Source organism: Populus alba, chromosome 14 (genome assembly GCF_005239225.2).
Source record: "Populus alba chromosome 14, ASM523922v2, whole genome shotgun sequence".
Lineage (NCBI taxonomy): Eukaryota > Viridiplantae > Streptophyta > Magnoliopsida > Malpighiales > Salicaceae > Populus > Populus alba.
In genome coordinates, this window is record NC_133297.1 from 2,719,172 (window position 1) to 2,742,864 (window position 23,693).

The 23,693-nt window shown below is 36.0% G+C and overlaps 1 protein-coding gene and 1 pseudogene across 1 annotated transcript; both read left to right on the forward strand.

The window, feature by feature from the left end:
* Positions 1–1,435: 1,435 nt before the first annotated feature.
* On the forward strand, positions 1,436–3,883 carry LOC118034184 (patatin-like protein 2; annotated as a pseudogene).
* A 13,422-nt stretch (positions 3,884–17,305) lies between these two features.
* LOC118034185 (patatin-like protein 2) lies at positions 17,306–19,721 on the forward strand. Its single transcript, XM_035039411.2, has 7 exons — positions 17,306–17,600; positions 18,000–18,181; positions 18,304–18,490; positions 18,607–18,768; positions 18,859–19,161; positions 19,275–19,447; positions 19,537–19,721. The coding sequence occupies exons 1-7, from the start codon at positions 17,439–17,441 to the stop codon at positions 19,613–19,615; spliced, it is 1,248 nt and encodes a 415-aa protein (XP_034895302.1). The 5' UTR covers positions 17,306–17,438; the 3' UTR covers positions 19,616–19,721.
* Positions 19,722–23,693: the final 3,972 nt, after the last annotated feature.

Consider the following 23,693-nt stretch of genomic DNA (forward strand, 5'->3'; position numbering starts at 1 on the left):
AAAAAATAATATAAATTATATATTGAGAACTCATCTAATAATCCTCCAAGCAATGAAGATATCATGTGTTTTATCTTGAATCTGGCATTCACCCTCAATGGTGGCAATTGAAACAGTGATATCAGGAACACACCAAAGGCCCCCCCTCCTCTAATTGTCATTCATTTATCATTCTGTTTCGAAGAAACTAACAAGTTCAAGGATTTTCCACAAAGCGAACATTAATCTACTGCACCCATTAACATGTGGTATACCAGTCTACAACATTCATTTTCCAAGGCATGTATGGTCGTTGAAAAAACAATAATTACGAAAACTATATATGGTTTTCATGCTATTCTTCATACATTATTCAATCTTCTTTCAGTCAAAAAATGAAGAAAACGTTTTTTTTCTGTGTTTTATCTTTAGCTATAATGACGAGACTTCGGTTACAAAATTTTCCAAACACATGTTTTCTTCAAAATTCATGTTTATTGTGGATTATCACCTCGAAAATGTTTCCTTTTTAAAATAATACACACACGCATGCATATATACCCAGTCTACAACATTCATTTTCCAAGGCATGTATGGTCGTTGAAACAAGAATTACGAAAACTATATATGGTTTTCATACTATTCTTCATAGATTATTCAATCTTCATTTCAATTAAAATATATTAAAAAATAATATAAATTATATATTGAAAACTCATCTAATAATACTCCAAGCAATGAAGATATCATGTTTTTATGCCCCCCCTCATTGTCATTTATTATTCTGTTTCGAAGAAACTAACAAGTTCAAGGATAACCCATTTTCCAAGGCATGTATTGTCGTTGAAAAAACTATTACGAAAACTATATTTTCATGCTATTCTTCGTAGATTATTCAATCTTCTTTCAATTAAAAATGAAGAAAAGGTTTTTTTTCTGTGTTTTTATCATTAGCTATTATGACGAAACTTCGGTTACAAAATTTCCCAAACACATGTTTCTTCAAATTTCATGTTTATTGTGGATTATCACCTCGAAAATGTTTCTTTTGAAAACAATACACACACGCATGTGTGTGTGTGTGTATGCCTCCATGACTTTTTCAATCATGAAAGCAACTAGAGTGGCTTATTTGTAATTGACTGCTTTTTCGTGGCATACAAGACTTGTTAACAAGGTTTTGAATTAATTTATTTCGCCGTGTGGAAGAAAACCTACCATTCCCATTTCGTTGTCATCTTTGTTTGATTAATAAATTGAAATCTTCAATTACTAATCCCTCGTCCTTAACTTCATGGTCCAACTTGAACCGTGTCCAGGAAAATTATACAAGGTTAAATTTGGGCGAGCTAGAAAAATCTTTCGACTTAATTGAAAATTCCATGCTTCATGAAGCACAGAAGTCTATAAATACCTCCACACTACCTTTGGGATATTACAAGTTTCAAAACTTAATTAGATTTCAGCACTAGCTATATACATCTCCCAAGGCTCTTAGAAAGTTTAAGCTAAACACCTCAAACTCTTTCGCTTCTAGGCTCTCGATCAGTACTATTAGCTAGCAATGCCTATAAATTCCTCCTCAATCTCTCATATCGAGACTTTAAGATCACCCATTCAACCCCCAACTTTTGGAAACCAAATCACTGTTCTTAGCATCGATGGAGGTGGAATAAGAGGAATCATCATACCAGGAACTATCCTTGCCTTTTTAGAGTCCGAGCTTCAGGTAGTCTAGAAATCGGTCTCTTTAAGAACGTATTGTTGCATGTCAAATAGAGCTGCAAGCTCATGATGATAATATAAAATAGAGTAGAATAAGAAACTACAGGGAACGATTCCTTGGTCCACTTGAGGTCTTGCATGCAGCCTTTGCCCACCTTCCACGGAGGCTGTTTGTTTTGTAGTTTTATGCTTTTGGTTTTACCTTTTTATTAATAGTTTCATCAAAACAATACATCACACTTGCATGCAGGATAATAGTTTATTTATATCGTATATAATTGTAATGTTTAATTACTTTCTCCAGGTATAAAAATATAGTGTGTTTTGCTATCACTGACTAGTGTGTTTTGCTATTCAAATTGTAGAAGCTGGATGGTGCAGACGCAAGACTTGCAGACTACTTTGATGTGATTTCAGGCACCAGCACCGGTGGCCTCGTGACTGCTATGCTAGCTACCCCTAATGAGCAAAACCGCCCTTTATTTGCCGCCAAAGACATCAATGACTTCTACCTTGAGAACTGCCCTAAAATCTTTCCCCAGGACGGGTAATAATCCCAGATATGAATGCCATAATAATGAGTTAAATATAGTATATCAAGTGCTTTAAAACTACTTTTCTTTTCTCCTTCAAATGTCTAGATACTAACTGTATACTCTCTGGCAATAGGTCTCCATTGGCTTCTGCTGGAAAACTGATCAAGAGTTTGGCAGGACCACAATACGATGGCAAATTTCTTCATAGCATTGTGAAGGAAAAATTGGGAGATAAACGCCTGCACCAGACCATGACAAACATTGTGATCCCAACTTTTGACATCAAGCGCCTTCAGCCAACAATCTTTTCAAGCTATCAGGTCCGTTATATATAGAAACACAACTCTTAAAATTCTATGTGTTACTTGAGAAAAAAATCGGTTCACACAGCAAAATATGTCCTTACAAGACGTACCGCTTTATTCTTTAGGTGAAGAACAACCCATCCACGGATGCCCTTTTATCTGATATATGCATCGGTACTTCAGCTGCCCCAACCTACCTCCCTGCCCATTATTTTGAAACCAAGGACCCCTCAGGCAAAGTGAGAGAGTTCAATCTGATTGATGGTGGTGTGGCAGCAAATAATCCAGTATGTTCATCATTTATCTTCAGCTCTTGAACTTGCATAACTCTTAACATATTGATGAATCCTATCATTAATTTCCTTTTGAATTTCCAGACTTTAGTTGCCGTGAGCGAAGTTTCCAAGGAAATCACTCGGAAGAATCCTGACTTCTTCCCCACAGCGCCTATGGATTATGGTCGATTCCTAGTCCTTTCCTTGGGGACTGGTACGGCAAAATCTGAAGAAAAGTATGATGCAGATGAAGCAGCCAAGTGGGGTATCTTGGGATGGTTGACTAGTGACAATTCTACTCCCTTAGTGGATGTGTTTACAGAAGCTAGTGGCGACATGGTTGATCTTCATATTTCCACTGTTTTCCAAGCCCTGCACTGTGAGGAAAATTATCTTCGAATTCAGGTGTATATCACGCTCATGTGGTTATTCAAGATACCAAATTATATTCTCCCACGAAATAATTAAAACTAATTAAAATATAGAAAACGAAGAACCCTGACTATAAGATATGTGTGAAATGCAGGATGACACGCTGACCGGAACACTTTCGTCCGTGGATGTTGCCACGAAAGAGAATTTGGAGAATCTTGTGAAAGTGGGTGAGAAATTGTTGAAAAAACCAGTATCAAGGGTGGATTTAGGCACTGGAGTCTTTACACCTGTTGATAAGATGACAAATGAAGAGGCTCTCATAAAGTATATATCTCCTCAAGTCTATATATTATAGTGATTTCTATGGCATCTTATTTCATCTTGCTGATTTTTTTTTTGTTTGACTGTATAGGATGGCTAAATTACTGTCACGGAGAAGCATCTTCGTGATTCTAGGTCACCAGTTGGAAAAGTTGCTACTTCGAAGTGAATATGATTCGTACACTAGATTGTCCAGAAAATTAATTAGAAGCAAATTATTAAATTTGGAAGAAACACTAAGGAGATTATCTGCATTATGTAATTCTGCTGTTTTTATTTTTTTATTGTTACAAGAAATGAATAATATGTAATTCTTTCCGTCGTTAAATATGAAACATCGCAGAATGCTGTTGCACTTTTAAATATATTTTTGCTTGCTCATCTTCTTAAAATTTTGTTTACCTTTTGTTCTTCTTGCCTTGTGGTCTGACAGCTCAACGTGTTTATCGTTGTTTTGGCTGTACATACATACATCAATGCACGCACATATCCAAACCTACTTATTCTTTCTGAGCTTGGATATGATCATATCCATTGATTCTTACATAGAATCTTTGTCTAAATTAGATGGTTCAATTTCCCGTTTCCTAGATTTTCCTTAGCAAGACCATGTAGATATTTTCCTCGTATTTTTTCCGACAATGCTTTGATTACCTTTGTCACATAAGGAAATAATGAGCAGGTACCCGAAAGATAAAAGAAAACGAACGAAAGTGTCAACTATCCAAAAGATAAAATAACACATATTTCACCCATAAATTGTTTCTCCGAATTGGATAGCCACCCAGAGAAACGAATTTTACCGGGGTTGTGGAAAGATCTTCGGACACTGATTCAGGCAAAAATCCTTGATGTCATTGGCAGCATTTTGGCCTGTATGTCTATGCAGTTGCAGCAGCTTTTAAAACAAACCGCACAACTTGTATATTTGGTAATAACAAAACTTACTTTATTGTTGGTGTGGGACCCATATAAATTGTGTTTGAACCTCAGAATTAAAGAAATCTGCTCTCAGCTGCTTCCCCTTCCCCGCATCCTGCGTCCCATGCAGTGAATTATATTTCACTGTATACTGTTCACTTAAGAGTGACTTCGTTATTCATATAAACAGTGGAGACCCTCTTTGTTGTTCCAGCTAGACCGAGTCCAATCCAAAGCTAAATGCATTATACTGGATCTGATCCAGTTAAAAAAAATTATTTTTATTTTTATTTTTTGTCACATCCGACATCGCGACGACCCTAAAAAATAATTATTCTCTTGAATTATGGAAAAAAGAACAAATTTCTGGCATCCGGTTCTTTTAAGGAAAACGGTCTTGTTTAAGGAGTCGCCACCTAGTATTATGGTCATTAGGAACCCTACCTGGTCAACAGAGATTCTATGGCTTGGGAATGGTTACGTAAAAGGAAAGATATTATCACCCCTTAAACGTTCTGCCTAAGGCAGACTGCATTGCTGGTTTTGTCTTAAATTGTTAAATGTTTATTAGTTTATGCTATGATGATTTGTTTATAATATTCCTGACTCTGGTGCCAGTGAATATTCGAGCTCGAATAATTCCAACTCTGGTGTTGGTAAAAATTCGTAGCTACGAAAATTAAATTAGATCAATATTTTTTATTCCCTACTCTAGCACTAGTGAATAAATAAATAAAAATAAATTTATTTTTACCCATGCACATATTTTTTTATTTTTCTAGCTAAATAAAATAAAAATACAACGAATAAAAATAATATAAATTTAAATCGGTATTTTTATTCCTGACTCTGGTATCAGTGAATAAACCAATAAATTTACATTATTTCTATTCATGCATACACATTTTTATTTTTTTTCTATTTTCTATTTTTCTTTTTTATATATTTTTTGTTTTTTTTAGATTGGGCTGGACCAGGCAGCCCAGCCTGGTCACTGGCCCAAGCCAATGACCCGGCTGGGCCACACGAAGCACGCGTGAACCAAATCACGCGTGCATGAGCAGCTAATTTTAAGAACAGAAGGCGATAATTAATTAACGAAAAGCAGGGAGAACAAAGCAAAAGACTTACCTGGTTCTTTTTGCAGATAATTCGCGCGAGAATGCTGAGGGAGACGCCCCTGCTTTCAAATTTCCTCTTGCTCCATCTGCTTGTCTCTCACGTTTTATTTCCCTCCTGTTTCTCTGTTTCGGCTTGTTTTTTTCTTTGCTCTGTTTTCCAGAACACCTCTCTACTCTCTCTTGGCCTGCTTCTTCTTTCTCTGTCTAGTCTCCTTCCCCTGACTTTTCTTCGTGTTCAATTCCCTGTTGAGGCTTTCTTCAGTCAGCCCCTCATTGTTTTTTCATTCCTCTCCCTGTTGAAGATTGCATCAGTCAGCCCCTCAGTATTTGTTCGTTATTTACCTCTGCCTTTCTGTGATTTCTCTGTTTTTCCTCCCCGATTGCGTTCTGTCCGTCTGTTCAGGGGAGGGGGTGGTGCAACCGGAGACGAGGCTGGTATTCGTGTGTTAGCTGGCCAATGCTTCTCTCCGTTTCTGTCACGTTTTGTTCTCCAGTTTTTCGTGTTCTCTCTGCTCTCCCCTTCTCCGTGGCCTCCCCTGTTTCTTTGAGAAGAAACAGGGGAACGAAAGTCAGCTCTTTTCTTTTATTCACTCCTCGGTTCTGCCCCTTTTCCTCTTTACAGTGCTCGCTCTCTCCTCCTCCTTCTCTCTGCCCCGGTTCTGTGATTCCTGCCCCGAGTTTTTTTCTTCCTCTGTCCTCCCTGGTTTTTTTGTGTCCTTTTTCCCCCAGGGTATCTTTTTCCGCCCCTCTGTGCATGGCCTATCTCTAGCTTTTATATAGCCAGAGAATGCCATGCGGTCACCTCTAAATAATGAGGTGACCGACCGTTTGCAGAAATAATGAGGGACTGAGGATCGTGCAGTGTCCGTTTCTGGTTTTGAAGAAGACGAACAGTGTCTCTTGAAACGGCGCCGTCTGTGAAATGTGGCCATTTTACATTTTGACCCGTGCAGTTTTGAGTCTTGTAATTAAGTCCCTGGTTTAAACTTTAATTTCCCTTGCATTTCGGCGCCTTTTACAAGTTAGTCCTTATACTTTAATCTGCTGCTATTGTGCCTCCAATTAACCTCAAACTTTGCTATTGTTTCAATTAAATCCTTAATTGGATTAATTAAATCAATCCCAAGCTTAATTAAGTCTCAAAACTTATCAATCCTCCAATTAAACCTTTAATTAAATTAATTCCAAGCTCAATTAAGTCTCAAAACTTATTAATTCTCCAATTAAACCCTTAATTGGATTAATTAAATTAATTTCAAGCTTAATTAAGTCTCAAAACTTATTAATTCTCCAATTAAACCCTTAATTGGATTAATTAAATTAATTCCAAGCTTAATTAAGTCTCAAAACTTATTAATTCTCCAATTAAATCCTTGATTGGATGAATTAAATTAATTTCAAGCTTAATTAAGTCTAAAAATTTATCAATTCTCCAATTAAACCCTTAATTGGATTAAATAAATTAATTCCAAGCTTAATTAGATTAATTCCAAAGTTTAATTAAACCCCAAAACTTCTAATCATATTGCCCTTAACCCAAATTTTAATTCATTCTTCATTTATTTCATTTTACTTGTTTTTTCATCATTATTATTTTTTTTTTCATCAATCAATTTTTTTTTATCCTTTCAGTAAATAAAATAATAAAAATAAAAATAAAATAGTCAAAAATTGGGTTATGACATTTTTAATTGTGTTTTTATTCAAAAAATTAGAAAGAGATCATTTGATGACGTAGTATTTGCAGAATTTGATTGCAATCCGTATTTTGTTCATAATGATATTTTACCTGATTTTGTTGCGCACTTAAAGAAACCAAGGAAACTATAGTATCCACTATTCCGGCCGGACCGGGTCCAGTTTAAAGCTAAATGCATTGAACCAGGTCCGACCCATTTAAAAAAATATTCAATTTTTATTTTTATTTTTAATTGTTTTTTATTCAAAAAATTAGAAGAAGATCGCTTGATGACGTAACATTTGTAGAATTTGATTGCAATCCCAATTTTGTTCTTGATGATATTTTACCTGATGTTGTTGCGTGCTTAAAGAAACCAAGGAATTTGTAGTCCTTGTCGGATGAATTTTTCATGTGATGGAATTGTAGATAGTTTAATGGAAAAATAAAAAATATTTTATATAAGTATTATTTATTTCATGATATAATAATAGTAGTTAAATCTATAATATTTAAATTAAAAACAATCAATACACACACACACACACACACACACATATTTTATAACCTCAATTTGAAAAGTATTCTTTTAACCAAATACATTAAACTACTTTTGTTCAACTTCAATTTCAACCACAGTTTTAATCAAACATATATAAATATTAAACCAATCTCAACTAAAAGTATATTTTATCAAACAATTTTTTTCAAATCACAACCACAAAAGCTATCATAATACCAAACATAGAAGTAAAAGAGAGATCGCAAAGACCATGTAGGGAGAAAATTAAATTAAATTGTTTTCTTGAGAAAAGGGATAGAAATATAAGTATAATATAAGACTTGAGGAACAAATTAGTTTTTGAGAAGGGAACTAAAAGCTTGTTTGATTGGTTTTTCACCATTCTTTATCCGGTTTCTATTTGGTTGCATATTTTGGATTCAAACTTTTTTTATACAAAAAATAACATTTTAAAATCTTCTGATGACATTAAATTATGGTGTAATAAGACATCTTAGGTAATCTTTTTATTTTTTGTTTTTGTTGTAGTAGATTAATTTTTTTATTTTATTTTTTCTAAGTTTGTTTTTTTGTTTGTTTGTTATGTTACTGTATTTTGCTTTGATTATTGGTTTTATAGCCTTTTTAATATATTCTCCATAATTATATATAAAACAAAAAAAAAACAAGAAGACGAAGAAAGACTTGCAGGCGAGACTTCACGTGAATTGTAGGTTTGGAAGAAGTAGCTAGGTGAAGTAATCACGAGAGGAAGGAACAAAATGCAATTGGCTTAAATGCTAATTGATCTATAGACGCCTCCTTAATTGTCTACGTCGATTAAGACAGTTTTATTGGATCGATCGATTGAAAACATCTTTAAGGCATGGTGTTGTGTATGTATGGACGCAAACAAAATGAAGCAAGGAAGTCGACGGCATCATTGAGAAGTAAACCTTATTAGAGGCTAAAACGGATGGCGATGTAATGAAAAGTTGCAACTTGCAACGATCAATTTAATAATCCATGGTTAGTTAGTATCGGCGATGAGAAATAAGTGCAGCAGCCATAGAACACATAACCAAGTGGAAACGAAACTGATCCCATCACTGTGGAAATTTGACCACACCCCAATTGTTTTTTCAAGGCTGTAAAGATGATTTCGAGGTGTTTTCTATCGGAAAAGGCCAGAAATAAATAAATATTCGAGTTATGAACGGCTTACATCACCACTCATGATTTCTTATGATCTTTCTACGCTGTCCAGAACCAAATCCTGATTAATTGAATTGATTTTTAAGTAACAGATTTGATTTGAAAGAATTATTTTATTTAGAATGAAATGTATGTATGGTAGAATTAGGAGTGATCATTTTGATATATTTGCATTATTTTTAGCATTTTCAACTTCATCTCAGAAGAATTTAAATTTTCAAAGGTATTTTAAACGCGTTCAACTTTTAATGCGTTAATTTTACAATCACTGATTTTTCTTATTGAATCAACGTTGATATTACTCGTTTAAAATAAAATACAAAAAAATAAGAAAAAGTTTTTTTAAAAAAAAGAGTTGAGGGACCAATGTGATTGTAGTCAAGCCACACTTCTCCTATAAATACCATGCTACAATGAAAAAGGAGGGGGGAGAAAATTTTTGGGGAGAAACAAAATTTTGGGGGAGAGGGGAGGAAAATTCCGGAGAAAAAATCTAAAATCCTAAAAACAAAACCTACATCTATCTCTGGGGACGGCTGCCGCCTCCCTGACCTTGGCAAAAAAAAATACATACATCTATCTCTGGGTAGTTATCTCTTGCATAAATTGTTCTATTTTTTTCTCCTCCAAGGTGTTGCCTCCTTCTCTTTATTGTATTTGTCACACCCGGACATTACGGCGACCGATTAAAATTAATCTAATGGATGGAAAAAGTACAAATATCTGGCATCTTGTTTTTTAGGGGAAAATGTCTTGTTTAAAGAGTCATCACCTAATATTATAGTCACTATGAACCCTAACTGGTTAACAAAAATTCTAATGGTACAGGGTTGGTTACACGAAAAAAAAGATATTATCACCCCTTAAACGTCCTACCTGAGGTAGGCTACATTACTGGTTTTGTCTAAAATTTCTAAAGGTTTCTTTTTGTTTTGTTCTTATGATCTCCCTATAATATTCCTGACTCTAGTGTTTGTGAATATTTGCCTATGAATATTTCCAACTCCAACCTTAGTAAATATTGAATAACGCAAAAAGTGCAGTATTCTTGGTTTTGACACCAGTAAATAAATATGCAAATTTTGGATTAAAAAAAAAAGATAAACTATATTTATTTTATTTTATTGGACTAGATCTAGCCCTACCTATATAAGCTAGGCTGGACCCAAACAATCTAGCCTTGTCATTAGCCTAAGCTAGTGACCCGGCCGAGTAGCAGTCATGCGTGACAAAGCAGGCTGGCTATATAACCATATGAAGTATAATTCACTGCTACAGTAGCGAGTGAATTATAATTCATAGCAAAGGAAAGGGAGGAAATGAAGAACTTACATAGCTGGAGACGAAGCCAACTACGTTGGTGCATTGTCTGATCGGGCACTCTCTCATTTGTGTCTTGCTTTCCTCTTCGTCTTCCCTTGTTCTTTGTCTCTTTGTTCTCCCTCTCTCTACTAGTTTCAGTTGGGTTTTGCTGACGCAGAGGAGGATGCTACTTTGGACTGTGGATGGCTGCGGAAGGTTACGACTAAGGAGAGAGTTGTTGTTCCAGTTGTGTTTGCTCATGGTGCAGTATAGAGAAGGTCGATTGCTTGTTGGAGGTGCAACTTGCTTCTGTTCCACGGCCGGTGCAGGACTAGTAGCTAGAGCAAGAGAAGAAGTCCCTACTGTTGTCAACAGGACAACATGAACTAACTTTGCTGCCGTATTTCTCATAAAAGGCAGCCAATCGTGAGGGACATGGATGATGTTGTTGCTGTGGCACAGAGAGAAGAAGTCCCTATTGGACTGGGGGGAAAGAGGAGATGAAGGACTCTCCTATAACACCGGACGAAAGCCTATATGGTGGCTTTTGAAGGTTGAAGGGGGGTGGCAGTAAAAAGTGGAATACCCCCCTTTTTTTGTGTTCTTTTTCTTTTTTCTAGGTTTTTCTTGTAATGGCCTCCTTTTGTTTCATCGTTTGCTTTCTGGGTTTTTCTTTGTTTTTGGTTTTTCTCCCTGTTCTCTCCTGTTTTGTTCTCCCCCTTCTCTCCCCTGTGTTTTGTCCTCTACGGTATTTGTTTTTCTGGATCCCCTGGTTTGGCTTAATGCTAGCCTTTTTACAAGGCCAGAACAAATGGTTGTTCCCCAGTACATCTCTTCTTTCCTGGGAGGAGGATAAGTTTGGGGATGTTAGTTTTTGCTGGGACTTAGACGTGAGATTCAATCCTTATCTTCCTAGGATTGTGTTCTTCATGAAGATAGGGATTGATCTTTGTGTTTTGGTATAACTAGTATGCCAGAATTCTATTTCTTTCACTTCTTTTGCAGGCGGATTTGCAGCGTCAAAGGAGGGAAAATAAGAAACAATGCATGTTTGAAACGGCGTCGTTTTGGTCCTTAAATGTCCATTTTCAATTTGGTCCTTAAAGTTTTGAGACTTTGAATTCAAGCTCCTGATCTTTTAATTTCAAGATTTACCCCTTCTTAAAATTAAATTAAAAAACAAGTGGTGAAAATTAGGTTATAATAGTTGTTGCATGTGTGCAGTGTCACGGCAAAAAAACATGTTTTTCCATTTTTCTTAATCTACAATGTAAATCTATCTATATCTATGGGGATACAAGAAAATATTGTCTTTTGTTGGTGGAAAATGGAATGGGAGTCGCCACCTAATATTTTGGTCATTAGGAGCCCTAACTGGTCTCAAAGATCGGGTACGGGGACTGGTTGCGTAAAGGGAAGGTATTAGCACCCCAAATATGACTTACCTAAAGGTAAGCTGCATTGTTTTATTGTCTGATAAAATCTAAGGTCTTTTTCGTGTTTTCCTAATTGTTAGTCTGTCCATGGTTCAAGAAAAATCCTCCTCAGTAAGGAGTTCTTTATCTTATTGGGTAAAAAAACCTAACCGTTCTAACGTCTTTATATAAATAATAAAAAAAAATTTAATATTAGGAAAACATTTTACATATAAATTCGTAATCTCAAATACTAAACGAAAACTAAAAGATTTTTTTTAGAGAATTTTTGAAATATTGGCCCTAGTTCTCGTGGTTCTAACAAACTTGTTGTTAAAGCCAAAATGCATGATAATACATATATTTTTTTAAAAAAAAAAAATTTGTTGTACAAAAATATGATGCGATGATTTTTCTTTATTTTGGAGAGACTAGGCCGTATTTTAAAACAAAAAAAACATTTTGTTTTTGTAAATATATTTTTTTGATATTTTTGACGAAAATCAGGTATTTTAATACTGGATTTGTATCCTTACGGTATAAAAAATACAACCCAATATTAATCCACCTTAATAAAAATATGCAGGAAAAATCGACAATATTTTTAAGGACTTTTTTGGAATTTTTTGAAAGCAAAAACATTTTTTATTTTGAAAATCTTTGATGTTTTTTACGAAAACCGGGTATTTTAATACTGAATTTGTATCTCTACGGTATAGAAATACAAACCATTATTAAGCCATTTTGACAAAAAATATGCAGGAAAATCAACAATATTTTTTAAAAGATTTTTCAAAATATTTATTTTATATATATAACATATACACACACATATATATTATAATTTATAATATATAATATAATATATTAAGTGGGTTGGGTCGGCCCAAATGAATGGGCCAAACCCAGCCCCAACAAAGTTTGGGCCGATCTCGGCCCAATTAAAAAAACTCTCTTCAGTCTGGGCCAGCAACGGTCTGACCCAGCGAATGAGGTCCAGCGGGGAGGAGAATTATTTTTCTCCTCCCCGTCTCCTGCATGCAGAACAATTCTGCATGCAGGAGGAAAAAGTCTGCAGCTAAAGAAAATGCAAAGGGGGAGGGCGTGTACCTGGCGTGGAGGAGGCGGTCGCTGGTCGGGCTTCCTTGCTGGTGACGCTGCGATGGAGGCCGGGGGCGGTGCTTCTGTTTTAGACGGCGGCAGGTGAGGTTACGGCTCCTCCTTTCTCCTCCATTTTTTTTTTGTTCTCAGTGGCTCTCCTCTTCGGTTGTTTTCCTCTGTTTTTGGTTTCCAATTCTTTGTTTTCGGTTTGTTCCTTCTCTCCCTTCTCTTTCGTTCGTTATTTCTCTTCTCCCTCTCTCCTCGGGTCCCCCTCTCTCTTTGGTTTGCTCTCTATTTATAGGGGGAAAAGGGGCTGGTCCTTTTGCTAGTGCGCCTTGGGAGCAAATCACGCGGTGGCTGGTCAGCCAGTGACTTCGGTCGGTGGCCTAAAGGTGTGGGGCTTCGGTGGGGCCGAGGAGAGAGAGGAGGGAAGATTTAAAAACAAAGGTTTTCTTCTCCCCCTGTTGCTCATTCGGGGGGGGAGAAGAAAGAGGAACAGTGTCGTTCAAAACGACACCGTTCCGGTCTTCTTCTTTTTTTTATGTATGAGACGGCGTCGTTTTGGAGAAAACGCGTCGTTTCATTTAAAAATGGCGCCAGCACGCGCCAAACTTCAAATCAGCCCTCAATTATCTTTTGTTCATTTCAATTGCGTCCCTGCCAATTTCGGTCCCCGCCCCCGTAGTTGGCCGTGTTTTTCACTTCGGTCCTTGGCCTCTGATTTATGCAATTGATCAATAAACTTCCAAATTCTTCAATTAGGCCCTGAACCGAAAAATTGCAGCCCCTCCATTTACGCACCTCTTTCAATTTGGTCCCTGGTTTCGAATTTTCTCAATTAAGTCCCTAATTGGCTATTAAACTTCAATATTTATGCAATTAAGCCCCTGATTTGACCCAATAAATTTCTAAAATATATATTTTGGCCCCAGAACTTAAATTTCTTCTAATAGAAGCCCAAATTGACTTAAAAATCAATTTTTCTTGCACTCAAATCCTCTATAAATTCAATTAAAAATCTAATTAAGTCCATAAACCTCCAAATTTGGACTTTCCTCCTCAAAAATCAAATTTTTTTATCCACCAGGGCTCTTATCATTCAAGAAAATATTGTCAAAAAATCCATCTTTGTATTTTTAACCTCCTTGACAAATTTTCTGATCATTTTCTGAGCGCTTCTGCCTCCTGTTATTTTTCTAACCTCCTTTGGCTATTTATTTTATTCTATTTATTTTTGTGGGGACCCGAAAATGGGTTACAATAATAGTATTGTGTCTAGCGTGTCTTTCTGTTCTTCTTGTTCTTTGTCAAAGCACCTATTATTATAATTGAGTTCATATACCTTGAGTGTATCCTTTAAAGACATGGAACTCATTTTCCTTGTCTGCCAGATAGTTTTGCTTAGGTTGTGGGCTGAATTTAAAGAAGTAAACTTGTGAATTACAAATTCTCTATTTTTAGAAAAATTGTAGCCCTTCCAATTCATCTTTACAACTCATTTTTATGACTTTTGGAATTCCATCTATGGCCAAAAAGTGAATAGTGTTAGCTTTAACTTTAATTATTTTTATTCTTATCACTTATGGTGGTGGGTCCTAAATTTTACCACTTGTGTCTACTTTTTTTTCCTTCAAAATAAGCTTTATTAAATATTTAATAGGATGTCACTAATTATAGTTTAAATATTATAAAATTCAAGTTTATCATAACAATAGTAACCTTTAATTTTCTAAAATAAATTACAAAAATCTTATTAAAATATTAACAAAAATCTTAGTGATTATCTGAAATTTAGCAGGTATTACATAACTTCTTCATTGAATTTTAGACAATATTACAAAAACAATGTTTTGTATAGCAAATATCTCTTCAACTTTTGAAAAATCACTATAATTTTATGATATTTTAAGAAATTATCATGATATTTTACTCTATTTTTAATTCTCTTGCTGGCTGAAAAAGTAGAGTCGTTATCTCAATACCATTATAAAATGCAAAATGTGGAGTTAGGTGGCAGCACGATGGAATCTTCCCATTAATTAGCATTCCACTGATATTTGAGCATTTTTCATTTGTCGGAAAGTAAAAAAGGTTAAGTAAGGAGACTAGTATTTGGTCTGAGCAGTATGAATTATGAATTTGTCTCATCAAGGCTGCAAAATTTAAATACTTCTATAATAGCCCACGTTGGTCTTATGTAATATCCCTAGATCCCTGGATGACGTATTCATTCGGGTTAAATTTTATATTTTTTTTTATCATTACTTATTTATTCAATGTGAAATATAATAGGAATGAAATCTTACAAGTAAACTGGAAAGATTGTTCGGGATTGTAAATATATTAAAATAATTTTTTTTTAATTTTTTAAAAATTAAAATTTTTAAATGATTTGAAAATATATATTAAAAATATTTTAAACAAAAAAAAATTAGGAACACGGTTCGCAAGCACACCCGAAATCACGTGAGAGAAAATTATGCTCCCTAACTAAACACTTCGGCACAAACTAATTACATTTGAATTGAAGATTTTCCTGTCTGATTTCAAATTCAAAAGTCTTGAATATTCTTGCAGGTTAGCAGATGTTTTGTTCCCTGCAGAACTCTCTCCTGTGTTTCAATATTTCCCAGTAGTCTCCTCTTATCTGGTCTCTGTTAACGTTATCATTTATTGAATTAGATAAAAGAAATACAAGAAATAAACAACACGAAACCACATAATACAAAACCATTTTGCAAAAAAGATGAGACGATGTTGTTTAAGTCCCCATAGACGGCCAGCAGATTTGATTTGAGAAATTGCCGCCAAGGACGTCTTGATATCCTTGCGTTCGTATCTTCAAGATCTCAAAGTCTGTCCTTCTGTATGGCTGCTGGGAACGATACCATGACCTCTAATAGTCATATTTTTTTTTTTTAAGGTAATCGGTAAATATTATTGAAGAAAAACTAGCTATTTAGAGGATGAATAGGAAAGAAAAACAATGGGATTTCAAATAAAAACAATAGCATAAAAGAAGGAAAGGTAAAAATTTACATAAGTGAACAATCTATCTAAGAACATCAGCAAACATGAATCTAACAGATCATTACCGTGTAATAAAAAAATTCTTCATAGCTCTTTAACCAAGTTCGACATTCAGTGAACAATTTTCAAAAATTAAAAAAAAAAAATATTTCAGTGAACAGTTAAAAAAAAACTTGATTTTTTATTAGAAAATAATATAAATTATATTTTAGTTATTTATCTGACAACTTAAGTTATTAAATTGAGGTAGTTCTTTGACATAGTATCTAAATTTTATTAATCAAGCTATCACGAATTTGAATCTCATCAACCTCATTATATTCGATAAAAATTAAACACAATGTAATATTGGTTCATGCAAGTTTCAATCTGAAAAAGCTTTTACTTGAGGGAGTGTGTTAGAGAATAATATAAATCATATATTAGAACCTCATCTAATTGCTTAAGCTATTTAGTTGAAATAATTATTTCTCATTATATCGGAGTTTTGTTGACTAAGAGGTAACAAATTCAAATCTTACCACCCTAATTCTATTTGATAAAAATTAAATTTAAAATAATATGAGCATATATAAGTTTTAAATAAATAAAAAACTTTTTTAAAAAAAATATATTAAAAAATATAATATAAATTACATATTAAGAACTCATCTAATAATACTTTCAAGCAATGTCATGTAAAAGAAGATATCATCTTTTCATCTTGAATCTGGCATTCATCAATGTTGGCAATTGAAACAGTAACTGATTTATAGTATCTGGAACGCACCAAACCCCCCCCCCCCCCCAAATACTTCAAGCAAGGATTTTCTAATATGTGGTCTACCAGTCTACAACATTCATTTTCCAAGGCATGTATTGTCGTTGAAAAAACAATTACGAAAACTATATTTTCATGCTATTCTTTATAGATTATTCAATCTTCTTTGAATTAAAAATGAAGAAAAGGTTTTTTTTCTGTGTTTTTATCTTTAGCTATAATGACGAAACTTCGGTTGCAAAATTTTCCAAACACATGTTTCTTCAAATTTCATGTTTATTGTGGATTATCACCTCGAAAATGTTTCCTTTTGAAAATAATACACACACGGATGCATATCTAGATAGATAGATAGACAGATATGCCTCAATGTTTCTTTTTTCAATCATGAAAGCAACTAGAGTGGTTGTAATTGACTGCTTTTTCGTTGCATACAAGACTTGTTAACAAGGTTTTGAATTAATTTATTTCGCCGTGGTGGAAGAAAACCTACCATTCCCATTTCGTTGTCATCTTTGTTTGATTAATAAATTTGAAATCTTCAATTATTAATCCCTCGTCCTTAACTTTATGCTCCAACTTGAACCGTGTCGGCATAGTATCAGGATTCATTCAAAACTTGACACCGTCCAGGAAAATTACACAAGGTCAAATTTGGGGGAGTAAAATCTTTCAACTTTATTGAAAATTCCATGCTTCAAGAAGCACACAAGTCTATAAATACCTCCACTGTACTCCCTTTGGGATATTACAAGTTTCAAAACTTAATTAGATTTCAGCACTAACTATAGACATCTCCCAAGGCTCTCAGAAAGTTTAAGCTAAACACCTCTAACTCTTCCGCTTATAGGCTCTCGATCAGTACTATTAGCTAGCAATGCCTTTAAATTCCTCCTCAATCTCTCATATCGAGACTTTAAGATCACCCATTCAACCCCCAACTTTTGGAAACCAAATCACTGTTCTTAGCATCGATGGAGGTGGAATAAGAGGAATCATACCAGCAACTATCCTTGCCTTTTTAGAGTCCGAGCTTCAGGTAGTCTAGAAATCGGTCTCTTTAAGGACGTATTGTTGCATGTCAAATAGACCTGCAACATCATCCATTTTTTTATGCATGTGCTAGCTCATGGTGATAATATATAAAATAGAGTAGAATAAGAAACTACGTACAGGGAACGATTCCTCGGTCCACCTAAGGGTCTTGCAGGCTGCCTCTGCCCACCTTCCACCGAGGCTGTTTTGTTTTGTAGTTTTATGCTTTTTGCTTTTTGCCTTTTTATTAATAGTTTCATCAAAAGAATACATCGCACTTGCATGCAGGATAATAGTTTATTTATATCGGTGTATAATTGTAATGTCTTTTTCCAGGTATAAAATAATATCCGTAATTTCATCTCCTATCACTGACTAGTATGTTTTGCTATTCAAATTGTAGAAGCTGGATGGTGCAGACGCAAGACTTGCAGACTACTTTGATGTGATTTCAGGCACCAGCACCGGTGGCCTCGTGACTGCTATGCTAGCTGCCCCGAACGAGCAAAACCGCCCTTTATTTGCCGCCAAAGACATTAATGACTTCTACCTTGAGAACTGCTCTAAAATCTTTCCCCAGGACGGGTAATAATGCCATATACGAATGCCATAATGAGTTAAATATAGTATATCAAGTACTTCTTTAAAACTATTTTTTTTTTCTCCTTCAAATGTCTAGATACTAACTGTATACTCACTGGCAATAGGTCTCCATTCGCTTCTGCTGGAAAACTGATCAAGAGTTTGAGAGGACCAAAATACGATGGCAAATTTCTGCATAGCATTGCCAAGGAAAAAATGGGAGATAAACGCCTGCACCAGACCATGACGAACATTGTGATCCCAACTTTTGACATCAAGCGCCTTCAGCCAACAATCTTTTCAAGCTATCAGGTTCGTTATATATACAAACACAACTCTTAAAATTCTATGTGTTGCTTGAGAAAAGAATCGTTTCACACTGCAAAGTATATGTCCTTACAAGACGTCCCGCTTTATTAATTCTTTAGGTGAAGAACGACCCATCCACGGATGCCCTTTTATCTGATATATGCATCGGGACTTCAGCTGCCCCAACTTACTTCCCTGCCCATTATTTTGAAACCAAGGACCCGTCAGGCAAAGTGAGAGAGTTCAATCTGATTGATGGTGGTGTGGCAGCAAATAATCCAGTATGTTCATCATTTATCTTCAGCTCTTGAACTTGCATAACTCGTAACATATTGATGAATCCTATCATTAATTTCCTTTTGAATTTCCAGACTTTAGTTGCCATGAGCGAAGTTTCCAAGGAAATCACTCGGAAGAATCCTGACTTCTTCCCCACAGCGCCTATGGATTATGGTCGATTCCTAGTCCTGTCCTTGGGGACTGGCACAGCAAAATCCGAAGAAAAGTATGATGCAGATGAAGCGGCCAAGTGGGGTGTCTTGGGATGGTTGACAAGTGACAATTCTACTCCATTAGTGGATGTGTTTACAGAAGCTAGTGGTGACATGGTTGATCTTCATGTTGCCACTGTTTTCCAAGCCGTCCACTCTGAGGAAAATTATCTTCGAATTCAGGTGTATATCACGCACATGTGGTTATTCAAGATATTAAATTATATTCTCCCACGAAGAAATTAAAACTAAAAACTAGAAAACGAAACCCTGACTATAAGATGTGTGAAATGCAGGATGACACGCTGACCGGAACACTTTCGTCCATGGATGTTGCCACGAAAGAGAATTTGGAGAATCTTGTGAAAGTGGGTGAGAAATTGTTGAAAAAACCAGTATCAAGGGTGGATTTAGGCACTGGAATCTTTACACCTGTTGATAAGATGACAAATGAAGAGGCTCTCATAAAGTATATATCTGCTCAAGTCTATATATTATAGTGATTTCTATGGCATCTTATTTCATCTTGCTGATTTTTTTTTTTGTTTGACTGTATAGGATGGCTAAATTACTGTCAAGGGAGAAGCATCTTCGTGATTCTAGGTCACCAGTTGGAAAAGTTGCTACTTCGAAGTGAATATGATTCGTACACTAGATTATCCAGAAAATCAATTAGACGCAAATTAATAAATTTGAATAAAGATGCCATGCACACACATGGTATCCTAGATCGCGTTGTGTAATTCTTTTGTTTTTTACAGTTACAATATATATATATATATATATATATATATATATATATATATTATATATATATATATATAATGTAATAAAGATGTCATGAATGCTGTTAGCCTTTCAAAAATATATTTGTTTGCTCATCTTTTTATAATTTGTTAAGCTTTTGATCTTCTTGCCTTGTATTCTTACTTACAGCCCTTAAATTTTGTAAATAGATATGAATAATAATAAGTTGAGGGCTGGATTTGGAGAACCAATGATGACTTTCTCTTCATTATAAATATACAAAGATTAAAATAATATTCTCGCTAATATATGTATAATATTATATCTGCTAACAAGGAACTTCCTCGGTATGGCAAGAAGAAAATAAAAGAAAAGGTAGAAGGCCTAACTCCATTTTCACAAGCTTTTGACAAGCTATCCATGAATATGATAGATGTAATTTATGAAAAGAAGAAGAATTGACAGAATAAGAAACAGAGAAGAGAGTTTTGCATAATTAATTCCTATCCTTCATTACACTTCAGTTGACTTTTTATAGCCAACTACGAATGAATAAAAATAACTGATACAACGAAATGGAAATAATGGCAGAATTAATCGGTGCATGATTCCCACACACATTCTACATACAACGAAAAGCAAGGCACTTGCATCACTTAAACACTAACTGCTGTGACATGTCAGCACATGATTCACGAATGCAATGCAGACGTGCCTGGCAAAGGTGGACTGCGTGCATGTCATGGTTGCATGGTGAAGGGATCTGCTGCACATATCATTCCCCTACCCTCAAAGTATCCTTGTCCGCAAGGATAAAATCAGGATAAGTCTTCATAAAAGGCCACAAATTTTCCCACGTAGCATCTTCCACAGCAGCACCTTTCCATTTGATAAGAACCTCCTTTTTAGGCCGATACTGACCCTTGCATATGACACGATGATCCAAAACCAACTCAGGCTGTGGCAGAATGGTCGAAGTCACTGACACTGGTGGAAGCTCTGAAGAGACTGGAACCACATAACTCAAACATTTACGTAGGCGACTCACATGAAAAACATCATGAATGTGAGATCCAGCAGGTAAGGCAAGCTTATAGGCAACTTCCCCTACCTTAGCTAACACTGGATAAGGGCCAAAGTAACGTGGTGCCAGTTTGATTGACTTACAAAAAGCAATTGATGTTTGCCGATATGGTTGTAACTTCAGATAAACAAGATCGCCCACAGAAAAATGAACCTCACGACGATGTTTGTCAGCTTGAGTTTTCATACGATCTCTTGCAAGGACTAGGTGGTGGCGTAATTCCTGAAGGACTGAATCTCTATCACGTAAATACTCATCCACAGCTTGGACACGAGTAGTTCCTGGCACATAGGAAAGCACGGTTGGTGGTGAAATGCCATAAACTGCTTCAAATGGCGAAATCTTTGTGGAAGAGTGAATGGCAGTATTATAACTAGAATTCTGCCCAAGGCAACCAATCCACCCACTTATGCGGTTGATCACCTGTAAAACATCTCAAATACTGCTCCAGTGTTCGATTGACAACCTCAGTTTGTCCATCCGATTGAGGATGATAACTGGAGCTCATATTAAGCTGAGTACCCTGCAGATGAAACAGAGTTTTCCAAAAAGAACTCAAAAATACCTTGTCTCGATCGCTGACAATAGACACAGGAATGCCATGCAGTTTGACAACATTAGCAATGAAAGATTTGGCCACAGTAATGGCCGTGAATGGATGCTTCAAAGCTACAAAATGGGCATATTTACTCAAACGATCCACCACAACCATAATCACTGTGTTGCCCAATGAAGGAGGCAATCCTTCCACAAAATCCATAGATACCTCAGTCCATATTTTTTGAGGAATAGACAAGGGCTGCAACAGTCCAACAGGACTCAAACAATCTGTCTTAAAACGTTGACAGATATCACAGCGCTGGAGAAATTCTTTGACATGTTGTCGAAGTTTTGGCCAAAAGAAGGTACCTCGGATCCTTGCTAGAGTTTTGTGGTAACCAAAATGACCGCCAATAGGAGAAGAGTGATGCTCTGCCAAAACTGAAGGAATTAATGGAGAAGAGGGATTCAAATATACCTTGCCACCTTTGAACCACACACCATCTTTACAAGTATACAGTTGTCGTTGATGCCCAGAATTCAGCTTGAATAAATCAGTGTAGAAAGGGTCTTGTTGAACCTCTTGTTGCAGACGCATCCACCAATCGGGCTGAGGCAAGGAAACTGCCATAAAGTTGATCTCGAATTTCCTGGACAGTGCATCAGCACCTTTGTTTTCATGGCCCTTTTTGTATTCCACCACATAATCATAACCGAGGAGTTTCGGAAGCCAACGAGTTTGTGCAGGAGTTGTGATGCGTTGTTCCAAAAGAAACTTGAGGCTCTTGTGATCAGTCCGAACAGTGAAGGGTCGCCCCAGAAGATAAGGTCGCCACTTACGGATGTCTTTGACAATGGCCAACATCTCTTTTTCGTAAGTGGAGAGTGCCAAAGATGAACCTTTCAATGCCTCACTAAAGAATGCAATAGGCTGACTTTGTTGAATAAGAATAACGCCTATTCCAGTACCACAAGCATCACATTCAATGAAGAAACGCTGAGAAAAATCAGGCAATCGTAGAACAGGAGGTGAAGTCAAGGCCTGTTTAAGTTTGTTGAAGGCTGTGGACTCATTTATTCCCCAACGAAATCCTTCCTTGCCTAAACAATGAGTCAATGGTGCTGCAATATTGCCAAAGCCACTGATAAATTTTCTATAATACCCTGCCAGCCCCAAGAAGCCACGCACACCCTTCACTGTTGTAGGCTCAGGCCAATCAACCACTGCCTGAATCTTGGAAGGATCAACCTCGACTCCTTTCTCTGATATGACATGGCCCAAATAATTCACCTGCGATACTCCAAACTGACATTTTGATTTCTTGACATATAAAATGTTACTGGACAAAATGGTTAGAACACTAATGATATGTGAAACATGTTCATCCTAATTTTTAGAGTAAATCAAAATATCGTCGAAGAACACAATAATATACTTGCGAAGATAAGGCCTGAACAGATCGTTCATGAGACTCTGGAAAGTAGCTGGGGCGTTCGTAAGACCGAACGGCATTACTACAAATTCAAAGTGTCCTTCATGTGTGCGGAAAGCTGTTTTCTGGATATCTGACTCCTGAACCCGAATTTGGTGGTACCCCGAACGTAAATCTAGTTTTGTAAAAAACCTGGCACCATGCAGCTCATCCAAGAGCTCATCCACAATCGGAATCGGGTATTTATCCTTCACTGTTATGTGATTGAGTGCCCGAAAATCGACACAGAATCTCCACGTTCCATCTGCCTTCTTTACCAACAAAACAGGAGATGAAAAAGGACTGTTGCTTGGACGAACTAAACCGGATTCAGGAAGTTCTTTAACCATCTTTTCAATCTCAGTTTTTTGATAGTATGGGTACCTGTATGGACGAACACTAACAGGTTCACTGTTGGGTTGAAGTAGAATACGGTGGTCATGTGAACGATGTGGTGGCAAAGTTGTTGGAGTGTCAAAAACATGCGAAAATTTGTCAAGAATTGCTGCGAGATCACTGGAATAAGTGGTAGTGGAGGCCACATGCTCAGTCATAGTAATCTGGAGAAACAACCCAGTTTGTTGCAAGTTAAAAAGGTCCTTATTGGATAAGGCCTCCAACCCTGCACGACCAATTCCCTGAAACATGCGTTTGATACCCCCATCTGTGAAACTCATCGTGAGATTTCTATAATCTGTTTCTATTGGGCCAAGAGTCGCAAGCCATTGTACGCCTAAAACCACATGACAAGCAGCAACAGGTAAGACATAAAAATCAGCAATTACCACATGACCTTGGATGAGTAGGGAAAGAGCAAGACACCGTCCGCCACAAACAATCTTCTCACGATTAGCCACCATCACCTGAAACGT